Source organism: Gracilinanus agilis, chromosome 4, assembly GCF_016433145.1.
Source record: "Gracilinanus agilis isolate LMUSP501 chromosome 4, AgileGrace, whole genome shotgun sequence".
NCBI classification, from domain to species: domain Eukaryota; kingdom Metazoa; phylum Chordata; class Mammalia; order Didelphimorphia; family Didelphidae; genus Gracilinanus; species Gracilinanus agilis.
This window is the reverse complement of record NC_058133.1, coordinates 511,994,141-512,016,163: the sequence shown is the minus strand read 5'-3', so window position 1 is coordinate 512,016,163 and position 22,023 is coordinate 511,994,141. Positions and strand designations below refer to the sequence as shown.

The 22,023-nt window shown below is 58.0% G+C and overlaps 2 protein-coding genes across 5 annotated transcripts in view; one reads left to right on the top strand and one right to left on the bottom strand.

The window, feature by feature from the left end:
* NGEF (neuronal guanine nucleotide exchange factor) overlaps nucleotides 1-4,458 on the top strand; it is a 45,176-nt gene extending 40,718 nt beyond the window's left edge. The window contains exons 11-12 of the mRNA XM_044675668.1: nucleotides 272-376; nucleotides 3,075-4,458. Coding sequence (XP_044531603.1) covers nucleotides 272-376; nucleotides 3,075-3,265 — 296 coding nt within the window. The 3' untranslated portion in view covers nucleotides 3,266-4,458. The remainder of the gene's footprint in view (nucleotides 1-271; nucleotides 377-3,074) is intronic.
* A 4,308-nt stretch (nucleotides 4,459-8,766) lies between these two features.
* SNORC (secondary ossification center associated regulator of chondrocyte maturation) lies at nucleotides 8,767-22,019 on the bottom strand. Of its 4 annotated transcripts, none has more exons than XM_044673295.1 (3): nucleotides 21,149-22,019; nucleotides 10,822-11,004; nucleotides 8,767-8,882 (listed from the first exon to the last, which is right to left on the bottom strand). In XM_044673295.1, exons 1-3 carry the CDS (start codon nucleotides 21,204-21,206, stop codon nucleotides 8,773-8,775), a joined length of 351 nt encoding a protein of 116 aa, XP_044529230.1. In that variant the 5' UTR covers nucleotides 21,207-22,019; the 3' UTR covers nucleotides 8,767-8,772. The 4 variants fall into 4 exon arrangements, with proteins under 4 accessions (XP_044529230.1, XP_044529228.1, XP_044529229.1 ...); XM_044673293.1 differs by lacking the exon at nucleotides 21,149-22,019 and adding an exon at nucleotides 17,914-18,226; XM_044673294.1 differs by lacking the exon at nucleotides 21,149-22,019 and adding an exon at nucleotides 17,914-18,226 and having other exon boundaries at nucleotides 10,822-11,001.
* Between the last annotated feature and the right edge of the window lie 4 nt (nucleotides 22,020-22,023).

The following is a 22,023-nucleotide window of genomic DNA, read 5'->3' as shown; positions in this document are numbered from 1 at the left end:
CCTCCTGCTCCAGAACCAGGGCTCTTGCCCCTGGGCCACACTGCTTCCTGGATTTACAGCCAGGGCCCGAGTTCCGATCTCGGTGAGCTGGGGGAAAGCCCTCAAGCTGCTGCCCATAACCGAACCCAAGACAAGGTCTGGCTTCCTCTTCCTAGCCCAGAGGACGCTCTTGGCTCGGTCCTTGCACCCTCGGCCTCTTTCTCCCTCCTCCGCCATCCTGGGCTCCAAGAGGGGCCGAGCCATGGGGTAAAGCCCCTTCTCTTCCCCACAGACTGTCCGCAGGTCCAGTGTGTCCATCCTTACGTTGCCCAGCAGCCCGACGAGCTGTCCCTGGAGCTGGCCGACATCCTGAACATCCTCGAAAAGACTGAAGATGGTGAGTGCCGTGTCTACACTGCCAGGGGCACACATCTATACCTCCCCCATGCCATGTCTGTACTGCCAGTGTTACATGTGTATGCCCTATCACTTGTCTACACTGCCTTGCTACCTATATTTTACTCATGTCTATATCCTCCACATCACTGGTCTAGACTGCCCATCCTCTTATCTTCTCCAGGTGTTCTCCTGGCTCTGTCTTCACTCACCTCCCCCACACTGCCTAGGAGGCCCATGAGATGGCCACTCCCCTTCCCAACTGACAGAAAGGGAAACTGAGGCCAGGACCGTCCTGGCCTTTCTGTAGCACCTTCAGCAAGCTAAAGCCCTTGGCAGACATTCTCTCCCTTGAGCCTCACACCAGACCTAGGCGGTGGGTGACCTTGTTTCCCAGAGGGGAGGAGATGGGGTGGGAGAGGCTGAGGAGATCACTCTGAGCCACCATAGGGAATGTCTGGGTGGGATTTGAACCTGTATCTTCCTCAGGCTCGTAGGTCACCCCCCAGAGTCCCAGCACAAAGAGAAGCCTGCTACTTCCTCACCTCTAGAAGCAACCTGGCCAGAGGGTTTTGTTTGCTTTGAGATCTGGGCTCTTGCTTTCAGAGCAGAGGGGACTCCTACTGTGGGAATTCCCTGCATCGATGTAGACTGGCTCCTGCCCTGCAATTTGTGGTCTCAGACAGCTACCCAGGACACCGGAGGGTTCAATGCCTTTCTGGGGCTCAAATGGCCAGTGTGTCGGGCAGATTCCAACCTGGGTCTTTCTTCCTGCTAGTGAGACCCAGTCTCAAAGATCCACAATGCCTGGGATTCCGAGGACAGGATGCTTTTAAGTAAGACCTTCTTTTCCCACCAATTCCATTCATACACAGCTCTCCCCACCCTATGGGAGGGACCAGGCTCAGGGTTGGGCAGACAGAAAAACTAGAAATGAAGGCTCTTTGCAGCCAAGAGGGTTGCTGGGAGGAAGGTGGAAGCACCCAAGAGCAGCAGAGGAGCCAGAGAAGGACCAACCCAAAGCCCCTTGAGGGCCAGCAACTTTGATTTTTGTCATTGTATTCTGGTGCTCAGCCCAGAGTGAAAACAAAGCAGGAACCAGCCCTGCTGTGGAGCCAGGAAGGTGTAGGTTACACAAAGCAATTGACACATTCAGTTACTGACACAAAGCAATTGACACATTCAGTTACTGACACAAAGCAATTGACACATTCAGTTACTGACACAAAGCAATTGACATGTTCAGTAGACTACAGCCATCCTTCTGACCATTAAGCCTGTGGGGAATCCACAGCAAAGGGCTCTAGGAGAATGGGGCTGGGTGGGGGGCAGGTTCCCAAGGGCTTCCCCCCCAATGCCGAGGTGAACCTATGAGCATTCTGGTTCCTGCCGGGTGCCAGAACCCGAGATATAGGAACAAAGCAGCCCGGCGTGCCCCTGGGAGCTTGCCCTGGACCTGGGAGATGATACCTAGAAACACAACGAAGATTGAACTCCTTGGTGCCATTTTGAAGGGCGGGCACCTAGCCAGGCTCCTCGGGGCAGGCTCCGGGAACAGACAGCACTCTTCCAGGGCTGCATCCTTCTTCCCCATCTTCTGCTGCCTTACGAGCCTGGGGGACTTTGGGCAAGTCCTCCCAGGGCCTCAGTTTCCTCATCTGTAGAATGACAGAGTTAGGCTAGCTGGTCTGAGACTCCTTCCGGGCCTGATATTCTTGGGGGGTCTCCCCCTCTTGGACGTCAGCACTCATCAGGGATCCTGGGGAGGGGATTAGGGGTCAGGTATAGGATGGACACGGATTTGTTTCGGCCATTCCCAAATGGAATGGGCTGCCCCCTTATGTAGTGAGCTTCCTGTTCCTTGAGCTCTCCGAGGAGAGCCTGGATGGCCATTGGTCAGGGTTCCAACACAGTAGTATTCCATCACCAACAGATACTGCAGCGTGTTCAGCCATTCCCCAATAGAGGGACATCCCCTCATTTTTCAATTTTTTGCCACCACAAAGAAGGCAGCTATAAATATTTTTGTACAAGTCTTTTTCCTTAGGGGTACCTCTTTGGGGGTACAAACCCAGCCGTGGCATGGCTGGATCAAAGGACAGGCAGCCATTTAAAGCCCTTTGGGCATAGTTCCAAATTGCCCTCCAGAATGGCTGGACCAATTCACAACTCCACCAGCAATGCATTAGTGTCCCACTTTTGCTGTCTCCCCTCCAGCATCGCTGCCAGAGTTGTCAGGCTTCTGCGGGGCTGGGATTTGTGTCCGCCTGTGCCCTCTGCTGGCTGGCTCGTGCAAACTCCCCTTGGCTCCTGAGAAGTTTTCATTCTGCCTGGCATGGGAGATTCTAGAAGGGAGCTCAGAGACCATCTAGGCAAAGCTCCTCATTTTACAGATGAGGAAACTGAGGCCCGGGAGACTAAGGCACTTGCCCTCAGGCCCACAGGCAGGCCGAGTCTGGGGTTGGCTTTGCACCCGGGTCCTCTGATGACGGGCCTCCTTTTCTTTATGACACTAACTAGCCTCGACCCTGCCAGGGCCTCTAATCCCAAAGGTAACTACCTCCCTTCTACCTCTTCCCGCGGCAGTGCTACACGACACCCTCCAGGGCTCCCTCTTGCCCTGCCTTTCCGAGGTTTTCTTAGAAGCTAGTTGGGATTCTCCCTAGCTTTGTCCTTGACTTCTTCCTGGCCCCCCACAGGTTGGATTTTTGGGGAGCGCCTTCATGACCAAGAGAGAGGCTGGTTCCCCAGCTCCATGGTGGAGGAGATCATGAACCCCAAGATCCGCTCCCAGAATCTCAAGGAGTGTTTCCGGGTCCACAAGATGGATGACACCCAACGCAGCCAAAACAAAGACCGGAGGAAGCTGGGCAGCCGCAATCGGCAATGACCTCTCCGACTCCGGCCGGCCCCTGAGCCTAGGGACAGCAGGACAGCGAGCAGGACCCAGAATATCCGGGAGAAAGATGGTGGCGCCCAAGGCCTGGGACAGAGGGGTTAGGAGAGGGGACTGAGCTTTCCACGCGGACCGTGTCCACCCCAACCAAAGGGATGCTGCTGTATTTACTGTGTCCAGAAGCCCCCCTCCAGCCCTTCCCCTTCCCACCGCGGCGATGGGGGAGGCCAGAGCGGACTTCCCGCCTCGCCACGTTCCTGCCTATCCCCCAACCCTTGTCCTTTAATAAGTGTGAGAACCCTTTCACTGCATGGGCATGAGGGGACCCAGACACCCCAAGCATTCCCCCACCCCAGCCCCCTCCCCAGGCCCCCTAAGAGGCAGCCAGCCTTCAGCCACTGACTAGGGGAGCCCCCGGTCGCCGAGTTCCAGAACCAGAGAATTCTGCTGTCCAAAATTTATTATAATAGAGAAAAAGCATGGCCTGGTGAGGAATGGTAAACGGAAGCCATTGACCCCCCCAAACCCCAGAGGGAGCACCAGCAAAGGACCCTCAGGGTGGAAACTGGGGGGCTCTCCAGGCGCCCCATCATGAGGCCGCATTTGTACACTAGGAGATACTCCTTCCAGGCACCCTGCCCAGCATGCCATCGCCCCTTAGACATGGGGGGCTCTATCTGCCCCCCCTTTTCAGTTGCTTGTGATGCAGAGAAATCACCCAGCCCAGGCCCCCTCCCCCCCCCAGACGGCAGGCATGTCCTGAGGCCCAGATGGGGACTCCAGAAGGAACCAAGAAGGAGGGTCTGGGCTGGGTGTTCTCCAGGGGACCCCCTGAGCGGCTGAATTGGGGGTGAAGCCCCCGGCTGCCCCCCACAACCAAAGCAGACACCCCAGGATCAGAGGAGACAGCCGGGGGTCCCACGTCTAAGGAGCGGGGATGTGATGTAGGCTCGCATGACCCCCCACGCATGTTCTGCCCTTCCTGGGAAGGAGGCAGCCCGGCTCGGCCGCATGTGCACCCCTCGTTCTCTCCAAGGCGAGGCCCCGTGGCCGACGCGGAGCCCATTGGGGGAAGCCGGGACCATCCAGGTCCACGCGTGTGTCTGGGGGCTCCTGCCTCTCCCTGCCATCCGTGTCTATTTTAAACGGCTTTTTTTGTTTCATAAAATACATTCCACATGGTGAGACTCGTGTGACGTTGGCCCCGTCGGCCGGGGGAGCTGGGGGGCCCCGGAGGGCGGGCTGGCAGCCCGGGGAGTGAGTCACCCAACAAGCCCCTGGAATGGGCGGGGGAGAGGGCGCAAAGGTGCCGCCAGGAACAGCGAGCGCTTTATGGTGATCCCGTTACAGTTAAATTAAGTTAAGTTAGCATCCCATTGCATCCTCTCAGCCGCTTGGCAGGGTAGGGAATAGCATCCCCATCTGGAAGAGGAGGAGCCTGAGGGGGCCACCCGGTGGGTGGGGGCAGAATACGGCGTAGCCCCAAAGGCCTCCCCAAGACCACCGATTCAGAGCTGGAAGGGCTTCTAGAAGCCTTTTAGGCAAAACCTCCCATTTTACAGAGGCAGAAACAGAGGCGGGGAGAGGTGAGTGACTTGTCCAGGGTCACCCCACTAGTCAGGCACATTATCTCCCACCACAATGGGAATCTAAAGGAAGGCTCACCTCTGCCTGGCCGCCAAGCTGGGCCTGGGAGGGGGATGATTCCAAGCCCAGGGAAGCGTCTCTGGCTCCGAGAGGCTTCCTGGAGTCCCACCTGGACCAAACAAGCCTCCCCAGATTTCCTGGCCCCCCCGAGCCCCCCATTCTTCCTCATCCCGAGGCTGAGCTGCGTCTGCTCCCACGGGGTGGCCTTAGCCCTCGGCACCCATCCTGGGGTGTCTCAGCTCCGGCACCCCCATTGCGCCTGCTCTTTGGGGATGACACCCAGAACGGAACATTCCTGCCTTCTAACGAGCAATAATAGGAGGGGCAAAGCCCCCGCCAGGGGAGCCTCTGGAGACCCCCCAAAGTGACTGGGGAACAAACGCTCACGGCTGGCCTCGAGTAGAGCATGTTAGACCCGAGGAAGGGCAGATGCCCAAAGGAGCGCCACTGGCTTTTAATCACGGGCAGCTGGGGGGTGCCGGGGAGCGAGCGCCCAGCCCGGAGGCAGGGAGTCCAAGCCTCGGACACCTCCCAGCTGAGTGACCCTGGCCAAGTCCCTTAACCCTGTCTGCCTCAGTTTCCTCATCTGTAAAACGGGTGGAAGAGATGGGGAACCCCTGCAGGGTCTTTACTACAACCCCAAAGAGTGGCTGAAACAACGGAATGAATCCTCGACAGGACCCTTTGGGGGGGCCACTAAATTCCCGGATCTTTGTCAGCTGCATCTTCTCTAGCCCCGACTTAGGCAGTTGTTTGTTTTTTAATGCGAGGCTTATTTATCCATATAAAACGCCATCTTTCCCCATTCAGGCCGTCATTCTAGCCAGTCGTGGTGGCGGCGGTGGCGGCCGCCAACAATGATGCTCCTCCACATGCCTCACAAATCATTTCCGGTATCCGGGCCCAGAATGTCCGTGGGGTGGGTTTTGGTTTTGTGAGCCCTTCCCTTCCCCGTATATCCACTCCAAGACAGAAGAGTGGCAAGGGCTAAGGCAACAGGGTTAGGTGACTTGCCCAGGGTCGCACAGCTGGGAAGGATCTGAGAGCCAGAAGGATTTGAACCCGGGGCCTCCTGACTCCAGGCTCGCCTCTATCTCCGCTGCCACCTTTTGGATGCCGGAATCCCTCAGGGAAGGACAAAGAAGGGAAAGCGGCCCCGAGAGGGTCTCGCCGCTGTTTTCACGCGGTCGGAGGAGCCCCGTCCCACAGTTATAGCCCAACGAGAGAAACAATCCAAAAGGCATTTATTAAAGTTCTACGACATGCGACAGGCTGGGGACGCAGAGACGGAGCATCTGCCCTCGCAGGGCTTCCATTCTAGCAGGGGGAGGCACGGAGAGGAGTCCGCCAGAGCGGATACAAGGTCAGGCACCAGAATGTCTCGGGGAAGCCTTAGGAAGAGGAGGATGCTTTCACCCGCCGGGATCAGAGGACTTCTCGGAGGAGGAGGGTGGAGCGGGGACGGGTCCCTCGGCCACGGGAGCCCTTAGGATCCAGTGGATGAAAAGTTTAAGGCTCAGAAGGCCGGTGGGGCAACAGGCAGCCTTGGCATGGGCTCCTGGTGCTTGTGGCTGGGAGTCAGTAGGAGGCGCCGGTCTGACCCTTCCTCCTGATACCTACCCTCTTTGGCCCTCTTTGGGTCAACGCTTTGGATCAGGACTGGTCCAGAGTCCACCGTCTCCCCGTGGCTCGTTGGGGCTGAGACTTGCCAAGGAAGGTCCAGGGAGTCAAACGACTCGCCCGAGATCACCAGGGAGCAGGGGTTAGAGACGGGCCTGGAAGGCGGGTTTCTGGCTCCAAATCGACCGTATTTGCTGTTCCTAAAGTCAATAGGATTCCCTCTTTCTACCAGGCTACCTGAGGGGTATTGAGAAAATGGAACCAGATTCTGAAAACCCAAACCAAAATGGAGGCGGGCTATCCAGCAGGTTCCAAAGGCCTCTATGATTGATTCGCCCCCCTTCATGCCCTCTGGGGGACCCCTCCAGCCCCTAGACTCAGGTTAGAATTCTGCAGATCTGAGAAGGTGGCTAAGGAGGGACTGGGACCGGAGTTCCACGAGAAGCGAGGAGGCCGGGGATTTGTGCCCTCCCTCCTGGGGAATGGCAGAACCTGAGAAGGAGCCAGGTATCAGCTCTGGGGGCGTTGCTCCTCCTTTTCCAAAACGAGCCAAGGGGCGAAGGAAACCTCCAAGGACTCTCCTAGCTCTCAGTCACGGACTCTCCAAGTGGGCCGGGCCCTGCGGGGCCACTCGACTCACACCTGGAAAAGAGCCCCCTTGCAACGACTCCACAGAGCGTCCCCCGTTTTTGGCCTGAAGGCCTCCTCCGAGACAGCCAGTTCCACTTTGGGACAGGATTGTGTTTTCCTGACAGAATCGTTGCTTAGGATACGGGGGTCTGGCTAGAGGTGGTGAGCAGGGCTTCAGCCTAGGGCTGACATTCTGAAGGCACTGAGAGCACTTACGCTGGTGGAACTTGGAACTTTGTTGGCAAGAACTGAGAATAAGGAGTTAAATAAGACACTCATATTCTATCTGGATGTGGGTCTAGTCTGTGAAACTTGCCCCGGACTCACGATGACTAGGATAGCTCTGCCTGGAGGACCGGGGGAAAGACGGCAGGGGTTCTCCATGGACCCCGGAGTCTGGACTTTTTGTTTCTTTTAAATATCGTTATGCCTCTAGTTCAATAGAGCCGATTTCCATTAGTAACCCTCACCTTCCGTCTTGGAGTCAATATTGTGTATTGGTTCTAAGGGAGAAGAGCAGTAAGGGCGAGGCAATGGGGGTCAAGTGACTTGCCCAGGGTCACACAGCTGGGAAAGTAATCCTTTTAAAAAGCATTTAAATATATTGTTCTGAGAAGATTGCCAAAAGGGGCCAGGATGCCAGAAAGGTGAACCGCCAACCCTCAGCTGAGACCCTGCCGCCTCATCTCTGATAGTGTTAAAGAGAACAAGCAGGGATCCCTGGATGGCCTGGGCCTACACGGGAGTCTGACAGGAGGGGCACGGTTAGCAAAATACAAATTCCTTTCTTGGTGGTTCAGCCCAATAACTGGGCTATCCCACATCAATAAGCACATGGTTTGGCGCTAAACGAAGGCAGGGATGGGTTAATCAGAATTGGCGCCCACATTATCTCCCCTTTCGGTTCCCTTTTAAAAGTGGCTTTTGGGGGGGGAAGCTGAGATTGCATCCTCTCAGCTAAATGAAACAGGAACCAGAATACGTTGAGACAGAACAAATGGACTTTTTGCAGCTGAAAATAGTAACTGCAAAGCTTCTGCCCCTCCCTCATAACCAAAACCCTTCCTTCTGGCCCAGGGATTCTTAACCATTTTCTGCGTCCTGGCCCCGCTGGGCAATCGTCCTGGTGAGGCCTATGGGCCCCGGCTCCGAACGAAGTTTTTAGGTAACTGAATTAAATGCGAGATATTTCAGTTGGAGGTTGGTAAAAGAAAAGATGACATTCTTATTCCCGTCCAAGTTCAAGGAAGCCCCTGAAATTTCCACATGAACAATTCTAGTTCTAGGCCAAAGACAACAAGAGCCGAAGGTCACAAACATAACCACCGAAAAGTGGACTGCTCTAAGCTTACCCTTCTCCCAAGGCTGCTCCATGGGGCCGACCTCTCAGCCTGAGCCTACTGGGAAAGAAACACCGATGGCCCACAGGGAGCAAGCAAGAATCCTGGGGAAGGGCCTCTGGGTCCCTCCCTATCTCAGGTGACAGGGGCAGCAAAGGAAGAGGAGAGCATTCCAAGGAGACAGTCATCCATAGCAGAGTGAGTTGTGCCAAGTGAGCTTAGCCAAATCCAGATGTTAGGAAAACAAGACCCTTTTTATTTCGTTCAGGAAGTGGAGAATTTTCTCAGCGTGATGACGATCAATGCCAGGAGCACGGAGGTGCCCAGCAGGGCAGCAATCACGATGGCAGCGATGGCTCCGGGGCCCAAGGACCCTAGGGAAGGCAGAGGGAGATGTGAGAGGCAGAGAATCCAAGTCTAATCTCACAGCATTCAGAGGCCCAGGCTTTGGGGGTGCCAGCACCCTGAACCAAAGGACCGCAGAGCTGGATGGGGCCTTAGAGGTCATTCAGGCCCATCCCTTTCCATCATCCACAGCATCCTCACCGAGGGGGTCACCAGAGCAGAATGAATGGGGAAATACTGATTGAGGCATGAAATGAAACTATGTCATTCATTAATTCTCTCATTCAACAATCATTTAAGGAGTGCCTGCACTGTGCACAAGTCTATACACGAGGTGCCACGTTCCTGGCTCTAACGCCTTCTAAGACACTAGATTAATAAGTCCTTGTCACTTTGGCCAGCTGCAGCTTGACAAAAGCCATCCCTCTCCCACAGCTGTAACATGGGAAGGCCGACCTACCTGGTGCATAGGAGCATAGGATCAGAACTGTAGAGCTAAAAGGGATCACAGAGGTTATCTAGTCCAACTCCTAAATTTTACAGATGTGGAAACTGAGGCCCAGAGATTCCAAGACTTGCCCAAGGTCACACAGGCAGTGAGAACATTAAAGCTTTGCACCCAGATTTGCACCTAGATCCTCTGACTCCAGAGCTAAGTGTTTTCCTGCCATACCATGCTACTAGCCTGGAAGCTCCAGCATTGAGTCTTACGACAATGGTGTTTTATCCTAGCACGGTGCTCGGGGTGCCACCTAAAAAAATGCTCTTTGAATGAAAGAGGAGGCAGTTGCACTAGGAGAGTCTAGGTTTCAAGTCAAAGGAAGCGAGTTTGAATCTTTGCCCTCCTGTGTGACCCGGGGCAGGTTTTTCCCTCTTTTGGGCTTCAGTTTCCTTCCCTATAGAGTAGACAAAACGACCCCTGGGGTTGAATTGTGCTTCTGCAGCTTGCTGCTGCCTCTGGGATCTTAAGTCCCCTCCAGCTCTAAAAATGGTATCCAGCAAGTAAAAGGGATGATGAGAAGCTCTTTGGAGACAGCCTCAAACTTCCTCCCACAAACATTTGTTTGCCTCCAGCTACTGACCAGGGCCCAGTGTGAAAAGAAGAAATTAAATCTGAGAAGGAGAGAATTAGGGAGCCAGTTCCTAAGCATGGATTTCTCTGATCTTTCCAAGGATGTGGCATGGGTTTGAGATTCACAGGCCCTTCTGAGATTCCCTACTATAATTCATGTACACCCACCCACACACGTGCACATACACAAAGCTCACAGGCAGCTAGTGCCAGTGGGTGGAGCACTGGGCCTGGAATCAGGAAGACCTGAGTTCAAATCCAGTCTCAGACACTAAATAGCAGTGTAAGTCACTGAACCGGTTTGCCTCAGTTTACTAAACTATAAAATAGGGACAAAAATGGCTCTATCTCTCAGGATTGGTGGGAGGATCAAATGAGATAATAGTTGTCCTCACACAATTCCTGGCACATAGTAAGCACTATGGAAAAGCTTATTTATTCCCTTCACTTCCCCCTTCCATGGTCCAAAGTCACATAAGTGAGGTGGTGAGCGGCAGATTTAGGTTTAGGTTTCGAATTTGGGCAGATTTCAGAATTTGAACTTGGATCCTCTTTCTGCTCTCCAGGCCAGCCTTCTCCATTGCCCCCAGATTCTGCCTGAGGCTGGGGAAGGATGTTCTGACAAAAACTTAGGTTAGAAGTAAAGTGGTAGGTTTTCCACATCATCTCTCCCCTCCCCTCTCTTCCTAGTAGCTCCGTCGAGTCTCCCTTTCACAGATGAGTAGACTGAGGCCCCACACTCTCCCACTCTTAGTTGGCAGGATGTGTCTCTCTTTGCCAGAATGACCAGGGAGAGCATTGCTTAAGGGGTGATTGTGGGGAGAGAGAAGCCTCTCTCTCCTCCTCAGCTCCTCCCCTCACCCCAGGGCCCCCCAAAAAATCAAGTGGCCCCGTACCAGCGCCATCATCCAGCCGGTGCAGGTGGGTGGTGTCCTCGGGCTCATACTCTGCGGTGTAGAGGGGGAGTTCTGTGGCGTCAGAGGCATGGCTGTGGGTGGTGCTTTCGAAGGGGCCCCCTCCAGAGGGCAGCTCCCCGGGGTCGTTCCACAGGGTAGGAACAGGGCCTTGGGGATACTCTGCTAGAAAACAAAACGAAGAGAGATGACGGGAAGCGGGACAGGAGTGACATCTGGGCTGAGGCTGGCCAATCACTACCACTAATGACCCAACCCCTAGCGAGGAGAGACGCGCCGCTACGATGTCCTCAGAAAGGCTGGAATGCCTCATCGACGCAGGTGTGGTGAAGGAAAGACAGATTTCGCACCTACTGACTCCCTAGAAAGACCCAAGCAGGGGGCCAGAATTCTAGACCAGAATGCTGGCAAATCCCCTTCCTGTACGTGCAAGCCGAGCCAACAGGCATTTGTAAAACCTTCTGCCTTAGAATCGACACCAAGTATTGCTTCCAAGGCAGAAGGGCGGTCAGGGCTGGCAATGGGGGTTAAGGGACTCGCCCAGGGTCACACGACTAGGAAATATCCGATGCCAGGCCTGAATCCATGTATTAACATTCATTAAGCACATACTGTATTCTGGGCACCGTCCTAAGCACTGAACACACAAAGAAAAGCCGAGAGCGGTCCCTGGAGCAGCCCGATTCCAACGGCAGCGACACGTCCACGGAGGATGCAGACGGGATGATGGGAGATCACGTCAGAGCGGAGGCGCCGAGACGGAGGAGGCGCCGACGGGCCTCTGGCAGTAAGCAGGGCTGCGGCTAAGCCTTGAAGGAAGCCAAAGGCAGAGCCCGGAACACTCGAGAACGAACCCTTGGACAGTCCCGGCGCTGCCCTGGAGGTCTGGAAGGTTCTCCTCTCACGTACCAGCTCGCCCCCTCCACGCGCGTCCCCGCGGCGACGGTCGTGCCAGCAGCAGGCGGGGGGTCCCCGCAGAAGCTCGCCCGTGGGCAGGGCGCTTCCCTCGTAGGCAGCCGGCCTGCCTCCCTCTCCAGGCCCGTCGCCTCTGCACCGGCGGCCTCGGCGCGCTCCTCCGGGAGAGCCTTCGAGCTCCGAGGGCGAGCCTGGGACGGCCTCGGTGAGCGGCCGTCGAGCCTTTCCCCGGCAGCCTGGGAAGCTTTTCAACTCGTCCAGCCCACTTCGGCCCCTCGGAGGCCCCACGTGGCTGCTGGTTCCTCCTCGGAGCCGTTCCGTTCCCCTCTCTGGGCGCCGTCTTTGGTCCCGCCTGCCGTCCTCTACCCGCGGGATCCCGGGGCAGCGCTCGGGCTGTGTGACCGGAAGAAACAAAATGGGGCGGCACACGCGAGGCCGGCGGGGAAGCTCTCGGCCTCCCGGATCGCCGGGTCTTGCTGTTGTCTCCTACGGGGTCCTCCCGAGTCTCTGGGCCTTTGCATCGGCTCCTCCCGGCCTATATTCGGGGAGCTGACTTGGGGGGCCCCGAGCGTAAAATGACATTCGTCCCGAGGAAACGTCATCTCATCAGGGTCTAGACAGACCCGGCTGGGCTGGACGACGGGCCGAGGCTGCGTTTCCCTCCCAGGATGGCTGAGCTGCCCATTATCCGAGGCTGGGCAGCACAGGAGAGGCTCAAGGACGGACCTCTGTGACCCTCTCTGGGCCCCTCCACAGCTAGCTCCAGAGCTGCCCAGCACAGGCTGGCAGAGGGGAGGCCGTTGGGGAGGACCCCCAGCCTTCCTGCAGGCGGCAGCACAAAGACGAAGGGGAGCCGGGCTGGGCTTCCATGCTCCGGTGGGAGGACCGGCTCAGGAATGGCTAGTTGGGGGGGTGCGGCAGGGAAAGGCTTCTGGCTGGAGGGTGTCTGCGCCGAGCCCAGGGAGCTGGGCAGGAGCCGGAGACACACAGAGAAAGGCTCTCTGTGAAACAGCCCGGAGGTGCCGAGGCTGCTGGCCCTTCCAGCGCGGAGTCCGCCCCAAGATCAAAGCTCTCCCCAGGACCGGACTCTTTCCGAGGCCCTGCTCGGAGCCTGGCTGTTTGGGGCTGTTTGCCCAGGGAGGAGCCGGCGGTCAGGGTCCATCAATGCCTCTCTTGTGTGCCCGGGACGAGTCAGAGGCCCCAATGAGGACTGGAGACATTCCACAAGTCCCCACTGAAACCACCGGCAAAGTCACCTGAGGATGGCGTGTCCTCGTGTGTCCGGGCCTCTGGGGGATGCCAGGGGGGTGTGGGGCCCCAGTGAGGGCAGGGCTCAGCCCCGGGCACTCAGGACACCCACGATGGCCGCCCAAGAGGTGTCCGAGGCTCCTGGCCCTCCTGCTCCCAGAGCAAAGACTCAGGACTAGACAGCCTTCACAGCCTCTCCCTGTGCGGAGATTCTGTGATTTTAGGGTTGGGGGGGGGGGGGGGGGGCCTGTGCTAACTGCCTCACAGGACCCCTCCATCCCTGGTTTGGATGTGGGGACATACCACACCCTTCTGCCCAAAGGAATTAGAGATCTGGAATGTCTGAGTATGTGTGCCCTTTGGGACCTCCTGGTCCAACCCATGTTACAGATTTGGAAACTGAGGCCCCAAGCTTCTCAGAGGGCCAGACACCAGTCCAACTCCCTTTTATGGATGGGCGCACGGGCTCAGGGAGAAATGATCCATCCAAGGCCTCAGCGTCCAAGGTGGGATTGGAACTCAGGCTCCCAGGTCCCATCTCTGCTCCAAGTTGGCTCCTCCTCTCTGCCAGGGCTCCTACTTGCCTGAGCTGTGCGAAGGTGGATCCTCCTGGGCCCAGGGTGGGCGGGGGCTACAAGTGGGAGTGGGGTGGGGGGTGGGGGAGGCAGGGAGGAGACACACCTCTCCCAGCAGCTGGGCTCACCCTCTGAGAGGGGTTCAAGGCACTGACCTGGGAAGGAGCCCAGTATGCAGATGGGGCAGATGGGCACCCACAATGGGAGATTTTCAATATGGCAGAGCAGAGGAAGGTGCTGAGAGGCCCTTTGATGAGGGAGGCTGAGCTCAGGTCACCCTTTGAGGCTGGGCATCTCGTCTTCCCTTAAAACCTTCACCAAGGTGGAAAACTATTGTGCTAAAAGGAATAATGAACTGGAGGAATTCCATGTGAACTAGAAAGACCTCCAGGAAGTGATGCAGAGTGAAAGGAGCAGAACCAGGAGAACATTGTGCACAGAGACGGATACATTGTAGCACAATCGAATGTAACTGACTTTGCTACTAGCAGCAATGCAATGACCCAGGACAATTCTGAGGGACTTATGAGAAAGAACTGTGGGAGCAGAAACACAAAAGAAAACAAATGCTTGATCACATGGTTAGATGGGCATACGATTGGGAATGTAAACTCTAAAACAATCACCCTGGTGCAAATATCAATAACATGAAATAGGTCTTGATCAATGATACATGTAAAACCCAGAGGAATTGCTCATTGGCTATGGGAGGGGGGTGGGAGGAGGGGAGAGAAACCACGTGTAACCACGGAAAAAGATTCTAAATTAATTAATTAAATGAAAATTTTCAATTAAATGGTCAGCCCTTAAGCAGAGAAGGAAAGCCCTGGCTCGGAGCCCCTGATCGCTTCTCAGTGTGGGGGGCTGGCAGGTTACCGTTGGCTAATTAATAGGTTTAACGGATTTTTCCCTTAAAAGATGGTCTTTTATGGGGGAGGCCTCTCACTCAGGTCTCTGAGCCTGCTCCCCACTCCCCCCCACTCTCTGGGTCCTGGAGCTGCAGCTCCCATGTCAGGGGGCTCCAGAGCTTCCAGGGGGTCAGCAGAGGGGAGCTGGGGCAGAGGCTGCCCGACCAGCCTCACCACAGAACTTGACTGAGGCTTGTCCTGAACCCAGAGAGGAAAAACACCCAAAAACACCCCCAGCCCGAGGTGAGGCTGCAGGACAAAGGGAGGATTGAGTTGGCCTGGCCTCTCCTAAGGGCAGGCAGGGGCAGCTCTACCCTGCTGTGTACACTGACCTGGGAGGGTCTGGGAGGGTTTGAGGGCTGCGGTGGGGGGGCCTGGAGAGGGGGCTCAGGGAGGGCCCCTGTGGTCCACAGAGGTCCCACTGAGGCCATCGTGCAGTGGGGGGACCCTGGCGCCCGCCTCTCCGGCTGCTCGGACAAGCTGGCCTCTGGAGCTTTGGGCCTCTGGAGACAAGGCCCGAGTGTGCTTGCTGCCATGCTTGGCTGACTCCCCGGCCTCTGGGGGCTGACAGACCTCCAAGCACAGAAAATAAGCAAACAGAAGGCCCCAGACAGGAGGGCAGATTCACGGCTGGCCTGTCAACAACCCTGGAGGTTCGTCTTCACCTCCCAGCCCACGGCCAAGCCTGGGAGTCTGGCCAGGCTGAGGACGCGGCTGTGGCTAGCCCGCCCGTCCGTGCCTTCTGCCCAAGGCCAGCTTCGGGGAGCCTCTGTGGGCCTGGGCAGGGCCGGGCGGGCTAGCCTGGGTCAGCACATCAGCACATGGGCCGCCCACGTAAACTCTCTCTTAGGGTCCCAAGGGACGCGTCCAACACGTTTTACAGAAGAGTAAACTGAGGCTCGGGTCTTCATTTAGGGCGGGAGGGAGCTCAAGGGTCTCCCGTCTGGGCCCACAAAGACTGAGGGCTGGCCCAAAGCCGCAGAGAGCCGCCAACTTCCCTTCCCAGCACCCCTCCCGCCGGGGTCCTCCGAGTTCTTCCTAATGCTGGGGCAGCCCAGGGATGAGGAAGAGGCGGGAGGAGTCTCAGGTGGCGGGCGGGGACCCTCTTCCTGGCCCTCAGACAAGGAGCCCCGGTGCTCTGGGCCTCGGTTTACCCATCTGTGCATGGCCTACACCGCAGGTGGCGGAGAGGCTCCCACGGGGGTCTGTCGATGCCTCGCCAACTTTCCAGCCACCGGACGAACGTCGGCTCTTCAGACCTCCCGGCCTCTGCGCCGCCTCTCTGCGTCACAGCCTCCCGCCTCAGCTTCATCCTCCTAAACGCTGCCCGCCGGTCGGTGGCTCTCATTCTCAGCCAGGCGCTCCGGCCTCGTCTCTCTGTCCCCGGGGGCAGGAGCTGGCTGGGGGAACCCCCTCCTGCTTGTCCTCCGAGGGGCTGAGGGGGGCTGGCGGGGCCTCGGGAGCAAAGGTCGCCTCAGAGCCGGCTCTCGGAAGCCCGCTGGGGGACGGGGAGCCCCTCTTCACAAGCTTACTTCTCCAGGGCCTCGAGGGGAGGCCTCTGACTCCAGGGATCCTCTTTCCAGCTTGGCCACGGCCTCTGGCCTCTGGGCCCGACACAGATCCGTCGGGGAAAAGACGTCCACACGGTAGTGAGGCCACTGATAAGGCAGAGGGAGAGCCGGGGGACGGGGCCCCAGGCCGCATCCGTGAAGGGCGCCGAGAGGAGGCCTGCGGGGAGGACGGGGCACCCAGCCCTGGCACCGGCTCTCCCGAGGCTTTCCGCATGTTCCCTGCTCAGCAGCAGAGAGGAGAGAGCAGGAGGCTCGCCCGAGAGTGCCGGGTTCTGGGAGCCTCCACAGAGGCTGCCTTAGGAGGACATGGTGGGGGTGGGCGGTGGGCAGGGGGGATCCGCCCTGCGATCAGCCCTGCTCTGTGGGGAGGCTCCGGGGCTGCGTGTTCAGGTGAGGTTCGTGAGGGGAAGCGGGAAGGAGCAGCCGGGCTCACCCAGCGAGACTCCTTCCCCCTCGGGCGCCCGTTACTTCTGGGGAGCAGGGCCGGCCGTCTGGCCTGGGTGGGCGCACGGCCAGGGCAGGATGAAAGCGCCCTTCATGGCGGCACAAAGGCCCCTGTGTGCGGCCCGAGTGGGAAGGGGCCGGAGGCCGTGGTCGGGCGAACGTCCCGCAAGCTTGTTTACCAGGAGGCGGGGGCTCGGGCGGGGGGCAGCCAGAGCCTCCTTCTTGGCTCAGAAGCCCCCCAGTGCCCCTGGCCCCGGCCTAGCGGCCTCAGCAGCGTCCCCCCAGGGCCGAGCTCAGAGGCGGCCGGAGAGGCCTGAGGCCGGCCGTCTCCTCGGACTCGTTAAGGGTACGAAGCAAAGCCGTCCCATTAGACCTGGTGAAGAGCTCCCGATCCCGGCTGGCCCTCCCCAGACTGGGGGCCTCGTCCCACAGCAGCAGGACCCTCTGGAGGCCGATCGCTTCCTGCCCCAAGCCGGGGGCACCCTAACAAGGGGGTCTGCACCCCCACCTTGGCCCCCAGACACACCAACAGGCAGGGTAGCCCAGGTTTAGGAAGATCTGAGTTCAAATCTTGCCTCTGTGCCCTAGTCTATCAAACGGAGGAAGAATCGTCAGCAAGAAGCATCACCAGCCGGTACCGGTACCAGGAGTTTCTGGGTCAGAAACCCCCGGCCCAAAGCTCATCTTGCCTCCCTCCCATACTGGAGCGGCCCAGACGGTGTTCTGCGGGTTTTGGACCCGCAAGGCTGGCCCCTCCACCCGCTGCTCGGCCCGCCGGGCCAACGTGCCTTGGGGCCCCCCCTGCCCCCTGTTTTATTCTGGATCAGGGAAGCCTGCTCGGCGCGGGCCCATGACAAGGTCCTTCAGACGGGCTCTCCTGCGGGGCAGGCGCAGAAGGCTGGCTTAGCCCCATTTCACAGATGGGAAGCCTGAGTCGAGGCTCCGGCCGAGCTCCCCGTCCTGCTGGGGTCTCAGCCACGCTGCCACGAGGGCCTCCCCAAAGGAGGGCATCCTGGGGAGAGGCTGGCGACGCTCTGCACAGGTGGGGTCTGGCCCCCCTCCAGGGTCCCCGACGGGGCCTCCGTCCAGGGAAGGCGCAGATGGTCGTCATCTAAGTGCTGCTCCTGCTCTCTTCCCAGGGCCGAGCCCAGAGCAAAGGGCCCCCCGTTTCAGTGAGCTAAGAGCAAGGGGGCCCCGCCAGGACTCTCCCCCCAAGAGCTCCCCACCATGGCTCTGTCCCCCACAGGCCAGTCACCTCTGCAGCTGCTCCCAAACAACAACAGCCGCCACTAATGAGAGTCTGACTCGGGGTCTGGCCCCAGTTCGAGGGGGATGTTCGGAGCCACCTCCGACACGGGCCACCTCGCCCCACTCTGCAGTCCCCCGAGGCGGGGAAGAAAAGTTCCCTCTTACCTGCGAGAGCGGCAGGGACGGAGGCGCCGGACAGCACCAGGAGGACCAGGCAGGCGGCGCCCAGACGAGCCATCCTTCACGCGTCCTGCAGGAGACCGTCTGGCCGAGCTTCAGGGCAGGGAAGGTGTCGGGAAGCGCCGAGTTTGCTTCAATGCCAGCCCTGTCCAGTTGGCTCACAGATCCCTTCCCCAGAGAGCACATGTGCGCGTGCGCACACTCACACTCACACACCCAGACCTCTGAGTGAGCAAGAAACCAGCTTTCCTGGAGCCGGAGCAGCTCCACCCCGGGATGCTGAGGAGGGAAAAGCTCTCTCCTCCCCCCTCCCCTCCCTCTCCCTCTCCCTCCTTGTCTGTCTGTCTCTGACTCTCTCTGACTCTGACTCTGTCTCTGGTCTTTCTCTGACTCTCTCTCTCCCTCTCCCTCCTTGTCTGTCTGTCTGTCTGTCTCTGTCTCTCTCTCTGACTCTGTCTCTCTTTCTGTTTCTCTCTCTCTCTGACTCTCTGTCTCTGTCTGTCTCTGGTCTCTCTCTCTGACTCTCTCCCCCTCTCCCTCCTTGTCTGTCTCTCTCTCTCCCTCCTTCTCTCTCCCTCCTTCTCTCTCTCTCTGTCTCTCTCCGTCTCTGTCTCTCTGTCTCTCTGTCTCTCTCTCTCTCTCTCTGTCTGTCTCTCTCTCTCTCTCTCTCTGTCTCTCTGTCTCTCTCTCTCTCTCTCTCTCTCTCTCTCTCTCTCTCTCTCTCTCTCTCTCTCGTTATTTTCATGGAAAACAAAATCTCCCGAAGGGCCTAGGCAGCTGAGGAATCCAGGGAGGCCTCTGCCAATGACAGAGCAGGGGAGACCCTCTGACTTTCACATCGTGAGAGGGGGGGACCCTGAGTTTACAAACTGCACTTCTGGCCATTCAGGGCTGTGTGACCCGGACGCTCCCTCCCTTCTGTAGAACACAAGGCCTTTGGACTCGTCTTGGGGCGCCTTTTTCCCACAAGCCTTTGTTCTGGACATTCTCAGCTGCAGGGGGCCGCGGAGATGACGTGGCTGGACGGGGATGCCATCACAGTCCTACACAGGAGCCTCCCCCCCAAGCCCTCTGAGCCTACTGCACCACACTGCCCCAGGGCCTCCTCAGACCCAAGTCAGGGATCCGGGAAGGCGGCCTCCCCTCCGAGAAGGGCAGCCGCGGCTCACAGACCCTGCCAAGGTCTGCCCCTCTCGCTCCATCGACACACGAGTCCGGTCGGCCCGGCCGGAGCTCCCGGCTGGTGCTGCCTCCAGAGGGGAGCAGAAACCAAAGCTAAGCGCGATGAGACAGGCAGGAGCCTCGGGAGCTTCAGGGAAACGAGACTTTCGTTTTGGGGGCACTTTTCAGACACTTAAGGCAGAGGCTCCCCTGCCTGCTGCCTCCCGCAGACCCTGAGGACAACCAAGAACTGAAGGAGGCTCTCCTGGCCTCCCTTTCTGTATACAAATTCAAATCAAACGTACTAAAGAGGCTGTTCTTAGGGAAAAGACCGTCCCACAAAAAAGGCCCTTACTGCCTCCTGCATGGAAAAGATCCTCCATCTTGTCGTGGGGAAGGAAGAAGCTTCCAATACTGAGCCGCTTGGCTACTCACTAACTCCACAAATCAGGAGCTCTTCGGGAGAACGTCCGCCTCCCCCAGACCAATCAACAAGGGATCAGCTTCTGGATTTATAGTTACATCTTGGGGGCAGCCGGGTGGCTCAGTGGATGGAGAGCCAGGCCTGGAGACGGGAGGTCCTGGGTTCAAATCTGGTCTCAGCCACTTCCCAGCTGGGTGACCCTGGGCAAGTCACTGACCCCCATGGCCCACCCTTACCACTCCTCCACCAAGGAGCCAATACACAGCACCGATTCTAAGATAGAATCAACATATATGTTCATATGTAACTACACAGTGTTAATTCTAGGACAAACATACGCTGGGCAAGCTCAGCTCTCTGGAGCTTTCCCACGTCCTCATCCAGGGGATGAGATGAGCTCAGCTCCGAACCTTCCCTCCACTGCCTGCTGCCAGGGCTCGAATCCCCTAAAAAGTGCCCAGGCAGAGCCCTTCCTTCCAAAGCCCCGGTGTGACCACCTGAGGGCAGCCCTTCCAGACGGCTACGAGTGTCCTCCCTTCTGGAAGTCGCGGGGCGCAGATTTTGCACTGACTCGGGGTGAAAGCCGTCGGCCCCCGGCGGGCAGTCCCCAAACCCCGGAGGGGGTGCTAGCCTGCGCTGGCGGAAGGGCTTTCTTCACCTGGGAGTTCCCTCCCCCAGTAAGGACAGAGCCGTGCTGTAGTCCCAGCCCCAAAGCAAAGGGGCAGAATTCGGGAGGCACCAGAGAACCTGCTTTCCCTCGAGTGGAGTCGGGCCCCACAATCCCCCCCAAACTTCTCTTGCCAACGGCCGCCCCACGCCCGTGACTCCAGAGGGCTTGCTTAGGGCAGAGGCGCGAGGACGAGCGACGTGGAGCTCGCATGGCTCGGACTCCCGCCCCCCACGGACGCCCCCCACAGCGACCTGCCTACGAGGTGAGGCGGGGAAGCGGGGGAGCCCCGAGGGGGGGCCGCCACGGCCAGGCATTCCGCCGAGCACTTTACAAGGATCTGGCCTGCCGCTTGGCCTCTGCAACAAGAGCTCCACGTTAAGAGCCTCGCAGGGGAAGAAAAGAGGCGGCCGCAGCCACGCGCCACGTCTGAACGCGGCTCCCGGACGCCGGTGGCGCTCCATCCCCCACCACCCAGGCAGCGTCCCGGAGGCGGCACCGAGCCCTCCCCGCAGCTTAGTTCAGACGTGGCTGGGGGAGCCCAAATGGCTCGGGGCAGCCGCGCTCCATCCCTCACTGCTTCTGCCTCACTCACTCTGGTCATCTGGTCAGCCCCGGACCTCGACAAAGGAGCCGGCCCGAGCCTCCGCCGGACCCTCGTGCCCGCCGCCCCGAGGCGGCCTCTTGGGTGACTTACCGTGCCGGAGGGAGCGCCGCTTGCAGGCTCGCCGGGCCGCCCTCACCACACAGCGCACACACATGGGTTTTGTACTTTTATTAACTCAACAGCAGAGAGGCGCTTTGTACAAAAATAAATATGTCAATCTCTCACCAGGTTAGAATACATTGCAAGGTAGGTCAAACTCGATGCATAAATTAACAATGATTTCCTCGAAATGAAAACAAATTGTAAAAACAACCCTGAAACATCCCTAACTGTACTGAAGTAGAAAACTCGTTTAGCTTACATTTAGCGAAGAAGTTCCTTGCCTGGACGGTGAGCAGAGTAAAGCCATTTCTACCCATCTTCCGAGCATCTTCCGTGTCCCTGGGCAGAGGCAGCGTGGTGTGGAGGAAGGAGAGGCCGGAGTCTCAAATCCAAAAGTCCCGCGTGAGTCCCTAACGTGACCCCCTCCGATCCTGTGGCTCTATCTGCAGAACGTGAGGGTGGGCCGGACTCCTCGCGGGCCAGCTCTGAGGACTTGGGAGAGCTGCACGAGCAGAGTTTCCACAAAACACCCTGGGACAAACAGCAAGGAAGACGACAGAGTACACAATAGAAATGAAGAGTGAGTTTGAGCTCCCAGATCGAGGGTCCCCCAGGAGAGCATCATCACACAAGCTGTAAGCCGCAGGGGGTGGGTTGTTCCAAACAAAACAGAAAGACAGACATGAGCAGATGAGAGGCCGAACAGTCCAAGGGCAGAGTGGTCTTTCTCCAGTGTCTGCTAGAAGGCTTTTCAGGTACAAGTGAGTTCGCTTGTTTTCAAGAGTGGAAATAAAGTGTCTGATGAGCTGAGTGACTCGTGACGGAAGAACCACCTTTGTTCTCTAATTTGCTTGTCATCTGTTACAAAAAGGGGAGATGGGGGAATCGAGTCGCAGACTTTCTTGGGTGAGGACATGCCTAGGATAAGAGAGGCTAGAGGTAGGGGGACACTCGCAGGAAGGAGTGAAGCGGTTTGGTCAAATATTTCCAATCTTAACTTACCGGCGTTTACTGTGAGCTCTAAAACTGCAAGCAGAAAACCAACCAACCTTCCCCAGAAGGGTAGTGAGCAGTGGCGGTCTCTGGGGGCCACGGATCGTGTGTGGCTTCTCCATGAAGTTGAGCGGAGAAAGG

Excerpts from the sequence above, each read along its gene's own strand:
- SNORC (XM_044673292.1), bottom strand. The coding sequence starts at position 11,152 with ATGAGGCATTCCAGCCTTTCTGAGGACATCGTAGCGGCGCGTCTCTCC. Across the intron at positions 8,883-10,821 it reads CCGGCTGGATGATGGCGCTG|GGTCCTTGGGCCCCGGAGCC; the intron begins GTACGGGGCCAC and ends TGCCTTCCCTAG.